Genomic DNA, 14,618 nt, shown 5'->3' on the forward strand with positions numbered 1-14,618 from the left:
GTGAATAATCCTGCACTAGCAGGAAAATGGTCTAAATGAGACAGGGCCTGACCCAAATCCACTGAAGTCAATGAAAGGACTCCCACTGGTCTTTGCATCCCACTCATAGTGTGGATCTACTTTGTGAAACAAATTTTTCAATGGCATCACGTGGTACCAGCTATACTGAGTGCTATAGATGTGCAAAGTACAATGATTTATTAGATTCCAGGTGCTCAGTTCACAGGAAGAAAGATGTTTTGTCTCACTGCCAGCCTTGGGATCTGAAAATTCTTCCTGGGATGCTTGCGCATCACGAATAGTAAAGATTATACTCTACAAATTCAGCCATTGCTCACCCCGGTAAAAGCCCACTGCATTGACATTCTGACCACTCTTACACTTATCTATCTAATCTCTATCAGGTATTTCTAGAGCACCAATCACTGTATAGAACTTAGGGGCCTTCAGTTGGTAGCCTAAGGGTAACAGAGAGCAGGAACAGAGCTCCAGACTGGAATTTAGTTAAAAATTCTGTTGATCAGTGTGAGCAGAATACAGTATATTTAGTATCGGAGAGGGGTCAAGATTAGACAATAGCTGTATTGGTTATGCTTGGCTAACAGGAGTAAAAAGTAGTTCAAATTTAATTTTGTCATTGGAGTAAGCAGACAGGACTCCAAATACACAGGGGGAAGATCTCTTTGCAAGGCACTTTGAGATTCTCGGATGAAAAGGACTATAAAATTATTATTCTCTATTGAGAAAGATGATCCCATTTTCAAACAGTCATTTTTCAGAGGAGATTGTATGCTAATGGCTTTTTTCTGATTTCCATGATTCAGTGCACAAACAGAGATAGGCCAAACCCAACCCCCTCCAAACCCAATGATCTCCAATCCTGGATCCAGATTCAGATCCAAACTGTGTGACTCCCACCCTTCTCTACACTCAGTAGCAGCTCGGCTGCTTTTTTAAAGCTGTGATTTCACATACCTGCTAATCTCTACATCATCAGTCAGGAGGTATTCCAATCTAAAAGGCTGGCTGAGAGGAATCTCTCGTGATCGTATATCTTCTTGCCACTCATGGTAGATCATCTCATTACGGAAATCCCAATTGAATGCCCCTTCATAGCTCAGAAAAGCAGCGCAAAGTAGACAGTCGCCTAGCAGTTTCACTTTTCGCATTTTTAACTCCTCTAAGTCATTTGCCCATCTGATAGAAAAATTAATTAATTCTGGGTCAGTTTGAGATCCTTTCTGCAGCAGGGGTCAGAGAACTCCATTTTGTGTAGAATACCTGCAGCATTTCTAAGCTGCTTAAGTTTTAACTTCAGGTTGCGAAGAGCCCCAAACCTACAATCAACCACCATATCACAGCAGTAATGGCAGCAGAAAGTTCCATTTGACCTGGAACTAACTTCCTTTTAATCTAAAACAAGTGGATTTGCGTCATGCATTTAAGCAGTACTTAACTGCAGCTACATTTTGCTTTTTTGCTTTTCAGTTTAAAAGTGTGAGTCTCAAATATGCCCAGTAAAGACTTCTGGATTGAAAAATCATATTATTTGTTTTTATTATTTTTCAGTAGCCAAAGTATGTTAGTTGCTTCACAGAAACAAACAAAACACACAGGGTGGAATTTTCAAAAGCACCGAGGGAGGTGGTGGAATCTTCATCCTTAGAGGTTTTTAAGGCCCAGCTTGCCAAAGCCCTGGCTGGGATGATTTAGTTGGGGTTGGTCCTGCTCTGAGCAGGGGGTTGGACTAGATGACCTCCTGAGGTCTCTTCCAATCCTAATCTTCTATGATTCTAATTCCCATTTTCAAAAGTGACTTTCATTGAAACTTAGGCTCCTAAGTGCCTAAGTCACTTTTGAAAACGGGACAAACTCCTACGTCACTTAGGTGCTTTTGAAAATTTTATGCATGGTCTCTACGTTTACATTTTAATGCACAAAATCTCTCTTCTGGCACTAGACTTAACCTTATATTTTCAGATCCCAAGCCAGAGATGAGCTTGTCAGCAGCGATAAGTCTCCTTTCCATGATCTCTGCTTCTTCTTGTAATTGTTGTTTTTCCCTTATTGCAGCTTCATACTTATCTCCCAAAGCTTTGAGCTCCCTCTGAATTGTCGCCAGCTCTGTCTGTATCTTTTCCAGATCACGTTTACTTAAGTAGTAGTTCCGTTCCAATCTAGCCACCTACATTATGAAAGACATCATGTGTCGTGTCAGAGGAAAGAGGAGTTTTATTTTTTGGTGCAAAATCATTGGTTTTCAACCTTCAGTTAGCTAGTTCATATATGTTTAAGACAATCTGGTAATAAATAGTATAAGAAAAAAAAATAGGCACTGTTTTTCACCCAACTCCTCTCACCCCATACATGCATAATATGGTCTGATTCTGCAGCCCTGACACAGACATAACTCTTAGCCCTGATCTAGCCAGGTACTTAAGCACATGAGCAGTCCCACTGACATCCATAAGAGTACTGGCTGCCTAAGGAAAAAGGGATTAGGGCCTAATAAAACATTTAGAGCCAGGACTTGACAAATGCACTTGCCCACTGGCAAGTGGCAAGCAGAAAACCTTCCTTGGTGACCAGAGATGTTTCCTAGTAGTATTGGTAGGATTTACACTTTCATTTTATAAAAGAATTACATTGCTAGTCCTTTTTAAACAGGCCATAAAAATGTTTCCTGCTTAAACCAGATAAATGGATTCGACATACTGTACCATTGAGTCCCTCTATGCCCAAATGCCATGGGTATTATTTTAAGTGAGTTTTCAGTAGGCACCTATAACTTTCATCCCCGTTTCCCGCCTTCCCCCAATATCACATTACAAAACTTTTCCTTTTACGTCATGCTTTAATGCAAACGGAAACTGGTATCACAGACTTATAATACAATTAAAACAGCAGCTTGCAATTGAAAGCTTGGCTTTGTAAAGTGCTTTGAGGTCTTCTGAGGAAAAGCACTATATAAGAGCTAGGTATTATTATTACAATGGTTCTAGCAAACATCACTTTCATGGTTGTTAACACTTTGAAGAGGAGAAACACTGCAGTACATAAAATTGCCAAGTGTTATTTTTGTGGCAACAAATACTCTTCATAGTCCTTTATGTTCACATTTTCACAGTGTACCTTTTCTCTCTTTGGCCTGATTTCCTTAGCTACGTCACAGTAACTCATTACTGCATCGACAAATTTTAACATTCCCAATCCTGCTCTGCTAACAGCTTCCATTTCTTCAAATGTCGTGTTAAGATTCTTTAACAGAGCTAAATGTTAACACACAAAAACACTGCAAGTCAGTTTAATAACAATGCATAAATCACAAAAGCAATAGCTTTCCTCGTTAATCAAATCTCAACTAGCTCTCTAGTTCTGTGGTATGTATTGGAACAAGGATGTGATAACCAATGCAAAACAACTGTACAGTATAAGGTTATGCTGCTGGACAATAATAAAAGAAGCAAGATATTGTCAGCTATTCAAGGACTTTAGGCCAGATGACTCCAAGGGAAGCTGAGTGAGATCAGCACTTCGCAGGGATTGCTCAGCATTTCTCAGAATCCAGCCCTTTGCTTGCTAGGTGGCAGTCAAAGGTTATTATGCTCAATGGACCAAATTCTCCTCTCACTGCCCCAGAGTAACTCCAGTGGAGTTACACTGGATTTACATTGGTGTAAGCATGAGCAGAATTTGGTCCGATTAGTTTGAGTTGCAGCCCACTGCCTTTCCGTGACACACTTGTGTTGTATCTTTAACGTTCGTCGTGAAGATGATGTGACAATTATACTTTCAGAGTAGCTAAAAAACAAACAGAGGCCCTGCTCAACTGTTCAGTTTATGTCTAACCTCCTCTAAGCAAAAGTCACACAAGATTACAATGCAAGTTAAGGCATAACCCTGTGCAGAGAGCAAGCACAAGGCCTTTGTGCCAGGAAAGTCCTGGTTAAGCCGACAGTGCAAAGCAAGTTGGGCAGAGCCCTCACGTTTGCCCTCGGCACCAGGGTGAATTTCACCCAAAGAGAAGAAAGCATCCAGCATAGCAGCTAACATCTGAAATGATAGTAATAAAACTCTACATTCAATTCCAAGTGCCTGGTTCATTCAGCTAAACAATTTACCTCGGACGGATTTAACTTGGGTCTGAGTAATTCCATCAAAATCTATCTCCATTAGGGATCGCAGGAAATTTGGGTCAGACATCATTCCTTTGGCCATCTTCCAGTTTAATTCTTTGTATCCTCTCATTATGAGGATACATTCACAAACAGTCTGCACCTGTTTAGGGGGCTTAGCAAAGGATCTAGAAAATAAACATGGGGAAGGGAAAGAGACAAAGTGCATGACGCTATAAATACATAACTCTTATTGGAAGAGCTTTTTTCCCAACCAGTGGTATTTAGTGCAGGGGGTGCTGTAAGATAGCAGTTCCCCAAGATACCTCCTCATCCAAGTGAGAAATACAATCCAATGCAAACAAGGAAAGATTTATAAACAGAGGGCTAAACACTAAATATTACATTCATACAACAACGTCCTCCAGGTTTCTAAAGGAGTTCAACCATCAGAGAAATAAAACCCTTAACCATGTTTTTACTGGAGCTTAAAGCTGCATCAGCCTGCAATAACAGCGACCGAACACTGGCAGAGCCATACTGAGCTGGTTTTGGAAATAATCCTCAGGACCCTTGGCTCAACGAGTGTAATCTATTAGGGGAACAAAGAAGATTTTAGGATGGAAAGGTGAGAAGAAACCCATCAAAGTCTGATACTCTGATCTTTCCTTTGAATTGGCAGTTCTATCCCATCATACAATATTTTCTTCTGGATACTCATCTATCTCCTGTTTAAAGGTCTTTATCATACTAGGTGTATTAAACGTAAGCATGCTTTCCTATTCAACATTATTTAACAACTGTGAGGGATGACAGGCCTTGAACCCACAGGCAGCATCAGGCCACAGCCACTACCCAGCAGCTCACCTAAACAAGCAGAGAAAAGGAACCAGTGAGTGCTAGCTCGCAGAGGGCCCCAACCCTGAAGCTCCCAATTGGGGGAAACATCCAGCACCCCTTATTGGCTGAGGAGCTCTATATAAACCAGGAAGAAACAAGAAGTTATCTGAGCAATCCCTGGCTGGCTGCTACTATGGGACCTCTCCTGCTTGACTGACTCCTGAGCCCTGCATTCCTGCCTGCTCCAGGCCTGGTGGAATGCAATGGTGTGTAACTACAGCCAGAAGCTCCATTGGTGTAAATCAGCATAGCTCCATTGAATGGAAGAGGAAGGTCAAGTTGCCCATTGCAAGGGGAACAGGGAGGAAGAGTGTCTAGAGGCCTAGTGGGAGGAGGACGATCAAGAAGTGTGGTGGGGACTGGAAGAGTCTGAAGGGAGCAGGAATGGCAGAATTTTGAGGGGAGCTGAAGTTTGGGTATAGCTTTAAAGCCACCTTTACAAGAGCTATTATTAAAACACAAAAAGAGGAAGGTATATAAAAAGAGAAACACACATTCATACCATCAAAGATCTTTGAAACACAAGTGCTGTGTGTCCCACATCTAGTGCAGAATAAAATCCAGAATGAAAGGGCTAGGATAGCTACTGCTTGAATGACCCCCACAGACACTTCAGTAGTACTCAGGGTGGCAGAAATGTATTACAGAATAATTAGAAAGACATCAAATATTGGATTGCTTTCCTGGAAGGAAGGACAGGCCTGTGGTTGACCCACAGGACTTGGAGATCCCCAAGCTCTGCCTCAGAGTCCCTCTGAGACCTTGACCTCTCTATCCTCAAACCCCACATCTGTCTACTAGGGATGATCATGCTTCCTTACCTCACAGGGGTGTGTGAGGCTGAGGGTGCTGGTGCTTGTCAGGTACTTAGACTACAGCAAAGGCACCATGGAAATGAATTTCTAAGAGTTTATGCTATTACAAATCAGAATTAATCACCTAATCTCTGTGACATCAGACTTGTCAAGCTTCTGCAGCTCCAGTTTAGCAGCTTCTAAAATAGGCATGGCCTCAGCCAGGGACGTCTCAGCATCCTTCTTTTCCACAGCAATGACCTTATTCTGTTCTTCTATCTCCACCGCTTTTTCTTCAGCCAATTTTTTCTTCTCCTCAGCTAAAAAGTGCGAAAGGCAGTATATAGTAAATAGCTTACTAAGATTTGTATCTAGCTAACAAACCAGTAAAAGTGCACATGGCCTAAAATCAGAAACTACCATGATCTCTAGATCACTATTAACTCATTTGGTGCTAGGTCACTGCTATTCACAGTACTCTTCCCATCACAGATAAGTTCTGGAATGCTAAGAACAACAGAACACAATCTCCTTTTCTACTCTCTTCTTCCTGTTTGTGTCTCCTCTTTCAGAGGGGAAACAGCTCACAAATCCCCTTCTGATCCCCGGCGCATTCAATCCCATTGCCTTCCCACATGCTGCCATGCCTTTGGCTCACAAAACTCCCCTTGCTGCTAGTGTCTTCTCTCATAATTTGCTCCTCAACAGTTTGGGATGGGATGTGAAGAAGAACACAGTATCTACTTGAAACTGCAATGGACGTTACTATGGGCAGATTGCAATTGTACAGGTTGGAATTTGGTCAGAAAACAAAGGTCAACAGTCCTACTCTTGTGCTAAGTACTATATGACCATTAATGATACCATGGTGGAACCTTAGGTCAGTACTGACAGAACAAGAGTACCACCTATTGAATCATCAACACCTGTGTTCTTTAAGAATCTCCCAGCCTAATACTGACCTGGCCCAATCCAGCTTAGCTTGTGGGATATGACAGGAGTTTTAAGTACTTGCCTATTGCTGTGTTGGTTGCTATCTCTTGTAACAAGGCCTCACAGGCAGCTGATTTTTCAGCTAATACAATCTTCTGCTCTGCAAGTTTCTCATTTAGTTCATCCAGCTGAACAGTAGCTTCCTTCAGTTTAGCTAATCCTCCTTCCAGACGTTTGCATTGTGCTTAGTGAAAAAGAGGGAGAAATATTAGTGATTAATGGAGCTATCATACAGTGACAGACACCATTATTTAACGTGTCCTGTTCTGTAGGCAAAGAAATCAGTCCTTTTCTTAAAACTGGCCTCCCTTGCTTTTTTGCAGGGTCACAAGTTATTATGGAGCTCCAAAGAGCCCAGGCTCCTTGGTCAGTCCTCTTGTTGAGAGTATAAAACGGAGTCCCACAAGAGAGTTTTCCCCTGAGCATTGGCTCAGGAGTTGCAGAACTTGGTTGAACCATGTCCCCTCTCCTCCTGTGGCACATTTTCTGTGCTTCTGCAGAAGACCAGCTCTGACTGTACGTCAATCACATTTCAATGCACTAGGCACATTTCAGTATCCATCAGAATACAGCTAACTATTCCAAGAGGAACAAAGCACATGTCACTCAGGCATCTCTATAAAACCCTGAGCTGAGTCTGAGATACCAAGTTCAAATCCATACCCAGACTCTCCCAAAGCTCAGGGATGTTTGGATAGGAGGTTCAGGCTTGGGTCCAGATAAAGAAAAAGTGTCACTCAGGGCATAGCCCATTATTCAGGTAACATTCATTTGAGGGTATTTGGGTTGTATTTATTTGATTGCTTTTGCACAGATTTGCCAAGCAAAATGAGTCTGTTTAAAACATTTCAATCACATACAGTCTTAAAAAGAGAAAACCTTACCTAAAATGAACTGATTTTTCTCTTCCAGCAATTTTGAGTAAGTATGAATGAAATCAAGATAATTCTTTGGCGTAACATAGTTGCTGCGTCTCAACTTCTGTAGGAATTTTTTACTGAAATTCCCTACAGATTCGTGCACCATGACTATGTGCTCAATCACGAACTCTGTGTGCTCTGCCGGGATCAGTGGATTTTCCCCTGAAAAGAGGATATGAAAAATAAAACATCTCAAAGCCATTTAAAAGGATGCTAAGTTTCATTTATCCCCATTTTACAGATAGGGAAACTAAGGCATAGAGAAGTTAAATGACTTGCCCCCGGACAAAGAAAAGTCAGTTGCAGAGTTAAGAATAGAACCCAGGAGTCCTAACAGCTGGTCTGCTCAGAGCACTAAACCATGCTGCCTCTAGGCTTGGGAGTTCTCTCTTAACTTTACCAGTATATTTTAAAAATGTTCTTTCCCTGCACACCCCCACACCCCCTGAAGAAGGCCACAAATTTGAGTTTTGTGGGGTCTGGGATATAAGCACCCACTGTCAGATTGAGCTCAGGTATTTGCATTATAGTACAGTGTACTATTTTCCAGCCATCAATTCTTTTCTAGCCTAACTCAACTCACCATCTAAACAACAAAGGACAAGAAGTTGTAGATTTGAGAGTGTAAGATTAGAGCAGATAGTCCACTGCAGTTCAAGACCAACACAACCAGATCTGCAGAGGTTTAAAAACTAGGGTCTGTGCAAGTTTAAGAATCAAACACTTCTTATGGACTCCTTATGGGAAGCTGGAATGACTTGAGAGCTGTTTAGATACATCAGACCTTTGATGTCTACCTTCTTAGCAGCAAGGAGTGAGTGAGAGTGATACTGTTTCATAACTAAAGCTCCCAAGTCCTTTTCCATTCTCCTTGCTGCCAGCTCCTGTAATCCCTCGTGTATCTGTTACTTTTTACTGCCTCTGGGTGGGATTTTCAGAAGGGCTTAAGTGCCTCCAGAGAGCAAGTCTGGGATCCGTGCTTCTCAAAATCCCATCCTCACCCTCTAAACCACATTCATTTAAGAACCCCGAAAGGGATCTGTCTTGAAATTAAAACCTGCTCATTGGTACTGAACCTCGTGCAGAGGACTGCAAACATCCTGCTAATGTTTGTGAGGATGCTTTATTTCACTTACCTGGCCAGAAGATGATCTAACTTCTTGGAAATGCAGACCCGTCAGCTTTGTTGTTTCAATTTGAATTTTAGCAAACTTAAAAATATATTTGGGGAAGCGACATATTAAAAAACCTATAGTCTGAGAAGGGAGGATTTCACACCTGTCAGGATTGATACAGTCTGAGCAACTGTAAGCAGCTAACGCTCAGCTCAGACACCTGCGCTTTTATGAGTCAACAGTGTGCCCTTGTTGCTAAGAAGGCGAATGGCATTTTGGGCTGTATAAGTAGGAGCATTGCCAGCAGATCAAGGGACGTGATCATTCCCCTCTATTCCGCATTGGTGAGGCCTCATCTGGAGTACTGTGTCCAGTTTTGGGCCCCACACTACAAGAAGGAGGTGGAAAAATTGGAAAGAGTCCAGCGGAGGGCAACAAAAATGATTAGGAGTCTGGAGCGCATGATTTATGAGGAGAGGCTGAGGGAACTGGGATTATTTAGTCTGCAGAAGAGACGAATGAGGGGGGATTTGATAGCTGCTTTCAACTACCTGAAAGGGGGTTCCAAAGAGGATGGATCTAGACTGTTCTCAGTGGTGGCAGATGACAGAACAAGGAGTAATGGTCTCAAGTTGCAGTGGGGGAGGTTTAGGTTGGATATTAGAAAAAACGTTTTCACTAGGAGGGTGGTGAAGCACGGAAATGGGTTATCTGGGGGGGGGGGTGGAATCTCCTTCCTTAGAGGTTTTTAAGGTCAGGCTTGACAAAGCCTTGGCTGGGATGATTTAGTTGGGGATTGGTCCTGTTTTGAGCAGGGGGTTGGACTAGATGACCTCCTGAGGTCCCTTCCAACCCTGATATTCTGTGATATCTCAGTAACCATTTTTGAATGTTTTTAGTCGTTACACCGTTAGTTTAGACCCAAGAAGCATCCTTAATGTAAGAGCAAATAAAGAGCCTTACAATATCTTAAAGTAAGGAGTGTGTTTCTTGATACCAGTGGATACACCATGAGTTTGAAGGTTAAAAATCCCTAACATTTTACTTACCTAAAAAGGACTTGGCAACTGCGTACAAGGCTTGTGGGGGCCAGGGCAAGAACCAGTCAATACCAGTATTGTTGACAAGACCTTAAAACAAATGAATATTGTCAACAAAACAATCCAATCCAGGTCTACCCCTCTTCTAGCTCAGTGCATTGTTCTTTAGTATGGGATGCAATAAAACTTCTCTTATTTTCACAGCCACTCACAAGCCCACTTTTCTTTGTAAATACCAAACCACAGGATGGAGACAATTCGAGAGTTATTCTAACACAGAGACTAAATGCTGCAAAATAGGGAGGCCATTTACTGTACATTCCTGGCTCAAAGAAGTTAATTAACTGATTGTTAACTGTCTGACCCAAATATAAACCTCCTTGTAAATGTCAGTCAATAATTTCCACTTAATGTGTGGTAAGTAACTGTGCAAGTACTTAATAATGAAACGCACTATGGTGTATGTTTGCCTTGATGCAGTTTAACTGCATGTTTGTCAGATATCTGCACACACCCACTGGAGAACTTGTACATAAAAGACAACTGCAGACCTGCATCCCACAGGCACACAGGGGCTAAACACTAAAGTGTTACATTTAATATACAGACCTGGGAAATTTCTGCAACGCGTTCTCAGGGTATCACCAACTGGTGACATCCCAAGTACAATGTGAAGGTTGTTTGCACTCTTATTTACAAAATACTGCCACACACTTTCTTTAGCAGGTCCCATTCCAGCTTTAATAGCTTCATCTCCAATCTGACTGAGTATGGAGTCTTTTTCATCGTCTGGAAAAAGTGCTGGTACAATTCCTATCACATAAAGACAGAGGAGTCACAGAAAGTTGCCAGCACAGCACGGCGTAGGGAATGAGCATGGGCCCAGAAGTCAGGAAATTCCTGACTTCTAAAATTGGCTCAGCAAAAATTACCCTTAAGAGTTCTGGACAAATCACTTAATTAACCTCTCTGTGTTTCAGTGTCCCTATCTAGAAAATGGGGGCAATAATTATGGTACCTTCATATCTTACAAGGGTGTTGTGAGGAATAATTACTTCATTTTTGTTTAGGTTTCAAACATATAAAACATCATAGCTCAAAAGATTGTCTCTTTCACCAACAGAAGTTGGGTCGAGCTTACACAGAGCTCTCTGTGTACCTTGAAAGCTTGTCTCTTTCACCAACAGAAGTTGGGTCGAGCTTACACAGAGCTCTCTGTGTACCTTGAAAGCTTGTCTCTTTCACCAACAGAAGTTGGGTTGAGCTTACACAGAGCTCTCCGTGTACCTTGAAAGCTTGTCTCTTTCACCAACAGAAGTTGGGTCGAGCTTACACAGAGCTCTCTGTGTACCTTGAAAGCTTGTCTCTTTCACCAACAGAAGTTGGTTCAATAAAAGATATACCTCCCCCACCTTGTCTCTCTGATATCCTGGCACCAACATGGCTACAACACCACTGCAAACAACATATAGGTGCTAAGTAATTTATCAGTGCTTATAATAATGTAAAATAAAATATTTTAAAATTATTTTGATCACATGCATATGAAAAATTAAAATACATGCTTCATCAGATTTGTACATAAACATAACTAGTGAATATAATAATCAATCCACATTTTAACTATCACAAACGAATGGCTACTCTATGTATTTAACAACTGATACAGACAGACATCAGGACAGGGTTAGACAAACAAACAGACAGACACAGACACACACACACACAAGGGAGACAAGGAAAGAGAACACAAGGAAGAGAGTAGGTGTGATCTGTGTAATAGAGATTCTCAAACTGTGGGCTGTGGAGCACTGGTGGTTCACAGAGCACTTGGTGGTGGTCTATGGAGAGAGGATGGTCACATGGTGTTTTCTCCTTCTCATTTCAGCTGCTAAATGCATTAAAATATTCTAAAAATACATCTTAAGATGTACTTTTCCATGCAAGCTCTTGCTGTAGTTTCCATGGGGATGTTATTCAATTGCCAATGAGAGGGGACATGTCCCTCTGGATCGTGAATGGGATCAAAGATGTCCATGAGACAATCTTTATTAAGATATAGTCCACATTAGGGAACAATTTGAGAATTCTGGGTCAAGCACCATGGCCAGGGCAAAATAACCATTCTAGCCCACTAAACCTACCCAGGCATATGCATATGGCCATGTGGGGATGCAGAAAAGCTATAACTAAAGCCAAGATTATTTCAGGCAATATTTAAAGAAACAGTGTTTTTGCCCTCAGACTGAAACATGAACTCCAGCATCAGAGGACACAGTATGAATAGGAAACATTAATATTTAAAAGCTACATTTGTCTGGTGGTTCAAGCAAAGGTGCATTTTTGATCGTGCATTGCAAGTATTTACGGATTAGCAATCAATCTTTCTGCATCACCTGAAGTTAACATATTGTTGATGAGTTCCAGGAAACCTTCTTCTGCCACATGGGCATCTGTAAACAGGAAAATCATCGACTTGTTCTCAATACCAAGCTTTACATACAATGTTTTTAAGTCTTCACGGAAATTATTTTCTCCATATCCTCGACTCAGAACAATTTCAAACACCTAATAAAGCAACATAGAAATACACTTGAAAGACACAGAATATTGTAGAGATGGGCCAACAACATGATTTTGAATCTGGAACTCAACTTCCCCAGGGTTCTGGTTTGGTCCTATAACTAGTAAACATATAATGTGAAAGTAAAATGGTGACAAAATATTTACTGCTCTGTATTCTCTTTAAACTATTCCATTCCCACAATCCTCCAGGCTTGGAACCTCAAAATCATTTTGGACTTCTCCCTCTCCTTTGTTTCCCCACCATCTTATTTAGATGTTTGTACATCACTGGGCACAATGAGGCCTTGCTGGTACCTCTGAGAACTACTGCACTACAGATAAATAACAACAGAAGTAGTTAAAGGCTACTGATTTTTCACTTAGATCTCCAAAACCCACCCTGTACTCTCTGCTCCCAACCACAAACACCCAGGTTCAAGACCTCATAATCTTCCATGCCAAATCACTGTAACCTCCTATCTCCAGCCTCCGAATGCTCACCTCACCCCTTTCAATCTCTCCAGAGAGCAGCTATTACCCTGATTTTGATTTCACTCATTTCCCCTCATTGTCTGCATCAGGCTTAATTTCTGTGACCTCCCCTTCAAGGCTCTACTCAATTTAGGGACCACCCACCATTTTTCTGTCCTCAACCCCTTTCAGTGAAAATTTGCAATCCCACAGACCTCACATCCAGCTGTATATGCAGCCAGTCTTGCCAGGGACTGTTTTCCTGAGCCTCCCACTCCTACGAGCAGTGCATGGCCACGATCCATCCGTATGACACGATGCACGCGGGTTAAATGCTCCAAAGCATCATCAAAAAGCACCAGATTCATTTTCGTATTAACTTCATTGTACTCTTCAAGAATCTCCTTTAAAGCCAATTTGTTAGACAGTTAACAACAGAAATGGGAAATGCTGAAAAGGTTAATAAACAAACGTAATGTAATAATTTATTTAGAAGCATTATTACACAAAAGGACACTGAGAAAAAGTAGATTATCAAAAAGATTTTTGCATTTAGGATTTCTTCAGCTCATGGAATAGATAGATGGTCACTGATTTCTACTATTTCGTACCCAAACCTACTGCCAATGGAAACTATATGTGCATAACAAGGGGTGAATAGACTTCTTAATGGTTCCAAACAAGTTTACTTCACACAAAGAACAAACAAAAGCCTGCACTGGAATATTATGAAAAATGGGCACTATTTATTTACTTTGGAAATGTTTCAATCTCGTGGATAAATCTGTTTAAAATCTAATCCAAAATTGAGTTAAACTGAGTTACCTACACCTGTCCTTGAATCCCCCTACCAATTTTTCTTGCTTTACAATCAGTATTTTCCTATTTGTAAAATGTTTTTCTCTCCCCTTTCGCTATGTGAAAGACTCACACAAACAGCAGGGGAAACTACAACTCAATGAGGAAAGAGTGAAAATGACTATATGCAAAGCACTCTCACATCCACAAAGTAAACAAACTGATAAAATAGGGGGAAATGCTTTTGTCTCTCTAATCCTTTTCAGTTTGAGTACTCTCAGCTGTTATAAGTCACAAAAGGGGGGAAAATTCAGACTGAAATGTGACTTTTCTGTTGACAGCATCCCTTAAAAAACCCCAACCCAAACTCATGTTTATAAAACTTGAATTACATACTGCATGTGAGCCCAGAATGTCTCCAACTTAGGTTTTAGTTAAATGTCAGAAAGCATACAGATTAAATGAAGTGAATACTACTTTTTTGTAGCTTTTAGTCCGGAAAATTGTCGAAGTCTGAATGTACCACAGGTGGCATGGAATCATAGAAATGTAGGCCTGTGAGGAACCTGGAGAGGTCATCTAGTCCATCCATCTATGTTAATAGCCACACCCACCTGAAGGGCAAACTGTTGTCAACTATGGGTATGTCGACACTGCAAATACAAACCCAAGCTGGCCTGTGCCAGCTGACTGGGGCTCAGAGGGCTTGGGCTAAGGGGCTGTTTAATTGCGGTGTAGATGTTTGAATTGGGCTGGAGCCCGAGCTCTGGGACCTCCCACCTCACAGGGTTCTAGAGCCCAGGCTTCAAACCTGAGCCCGAATGCCTACATTGCAATTAAACAGCCCCGCAAGCCCAAGCCCCGCTAGTACAAATCAGTTGGCACAGGCCAGTATGGGTTTTTATAG

The 14,618-nt window shown here is 41.5% G+C and overlaps 1 protein-coding gene across 1 annotated transcript in view; it reads right to left on the reverse strand.

The window, feature by feature from the left end:
- DNAH10 (dynein axonemal heavy chain 10) overlaps positions 1-14,618 on the reverse strand; it is a 101,138-nt gene that overhangs the window by 19,699 nt on the left and 66,821 nt on the right. Inside the window, exons 51-61 of the mRNA XM_065418001.1 lie at positions 13,129-13,317; positions 12,274-12,445; positions 10,487-10,690; positions 9,887-9,967; positions 7,687-7,884; positions 6,825-6,986; positions 5,955-6,129; positions 4,122-4,303; positions 3,133-3,269; positions 1,968-2,185; positions 976-1,197 (exon numbers count right to left, since the gene is read on the reverse strand). Of these exons, the coding sequence (XP_065274073.1) occupies positions 976-1,197; positions 1,968-2,185; positions 3,133-3,269; positions 4,122-4,303; positions 5,955-6,129; positions 6,825-6,986; positions 7,687-7,884; positions 9,887-9,967; positions 10,487-10,690; positions 12,274-12,445; positions 13,129-13,317 (1,940 nt within the window). The remainder of the gene's footprint in view (positions 1-975; positions 1,198-1,967; positions 2,186-3,132; positions 3,270-4,121; positions 4,304-5,954; positions 6,130-6,824; positions 6,987-7,686; positions 7,885-9,886; positions 9,968-10,486; positions 10,691-12,273; positions 12,446-13,128; positions 13,318-14,618) is intronic.

Source organism: Emys orbicularis, chromosome 16, assembly GCF_028017835.1.
Source record: "Emys orbicularis isolate rEmyOrb1 chromosome 16, rEmyOrb1.hap1, whole genome shotgun sequence".
NCBI classification, from domain to species: domain Eukaryota; kingdom Metazoa; phylum Chordata; order Testudines; family Emydidae; genus Emys; species Emys orbicularis.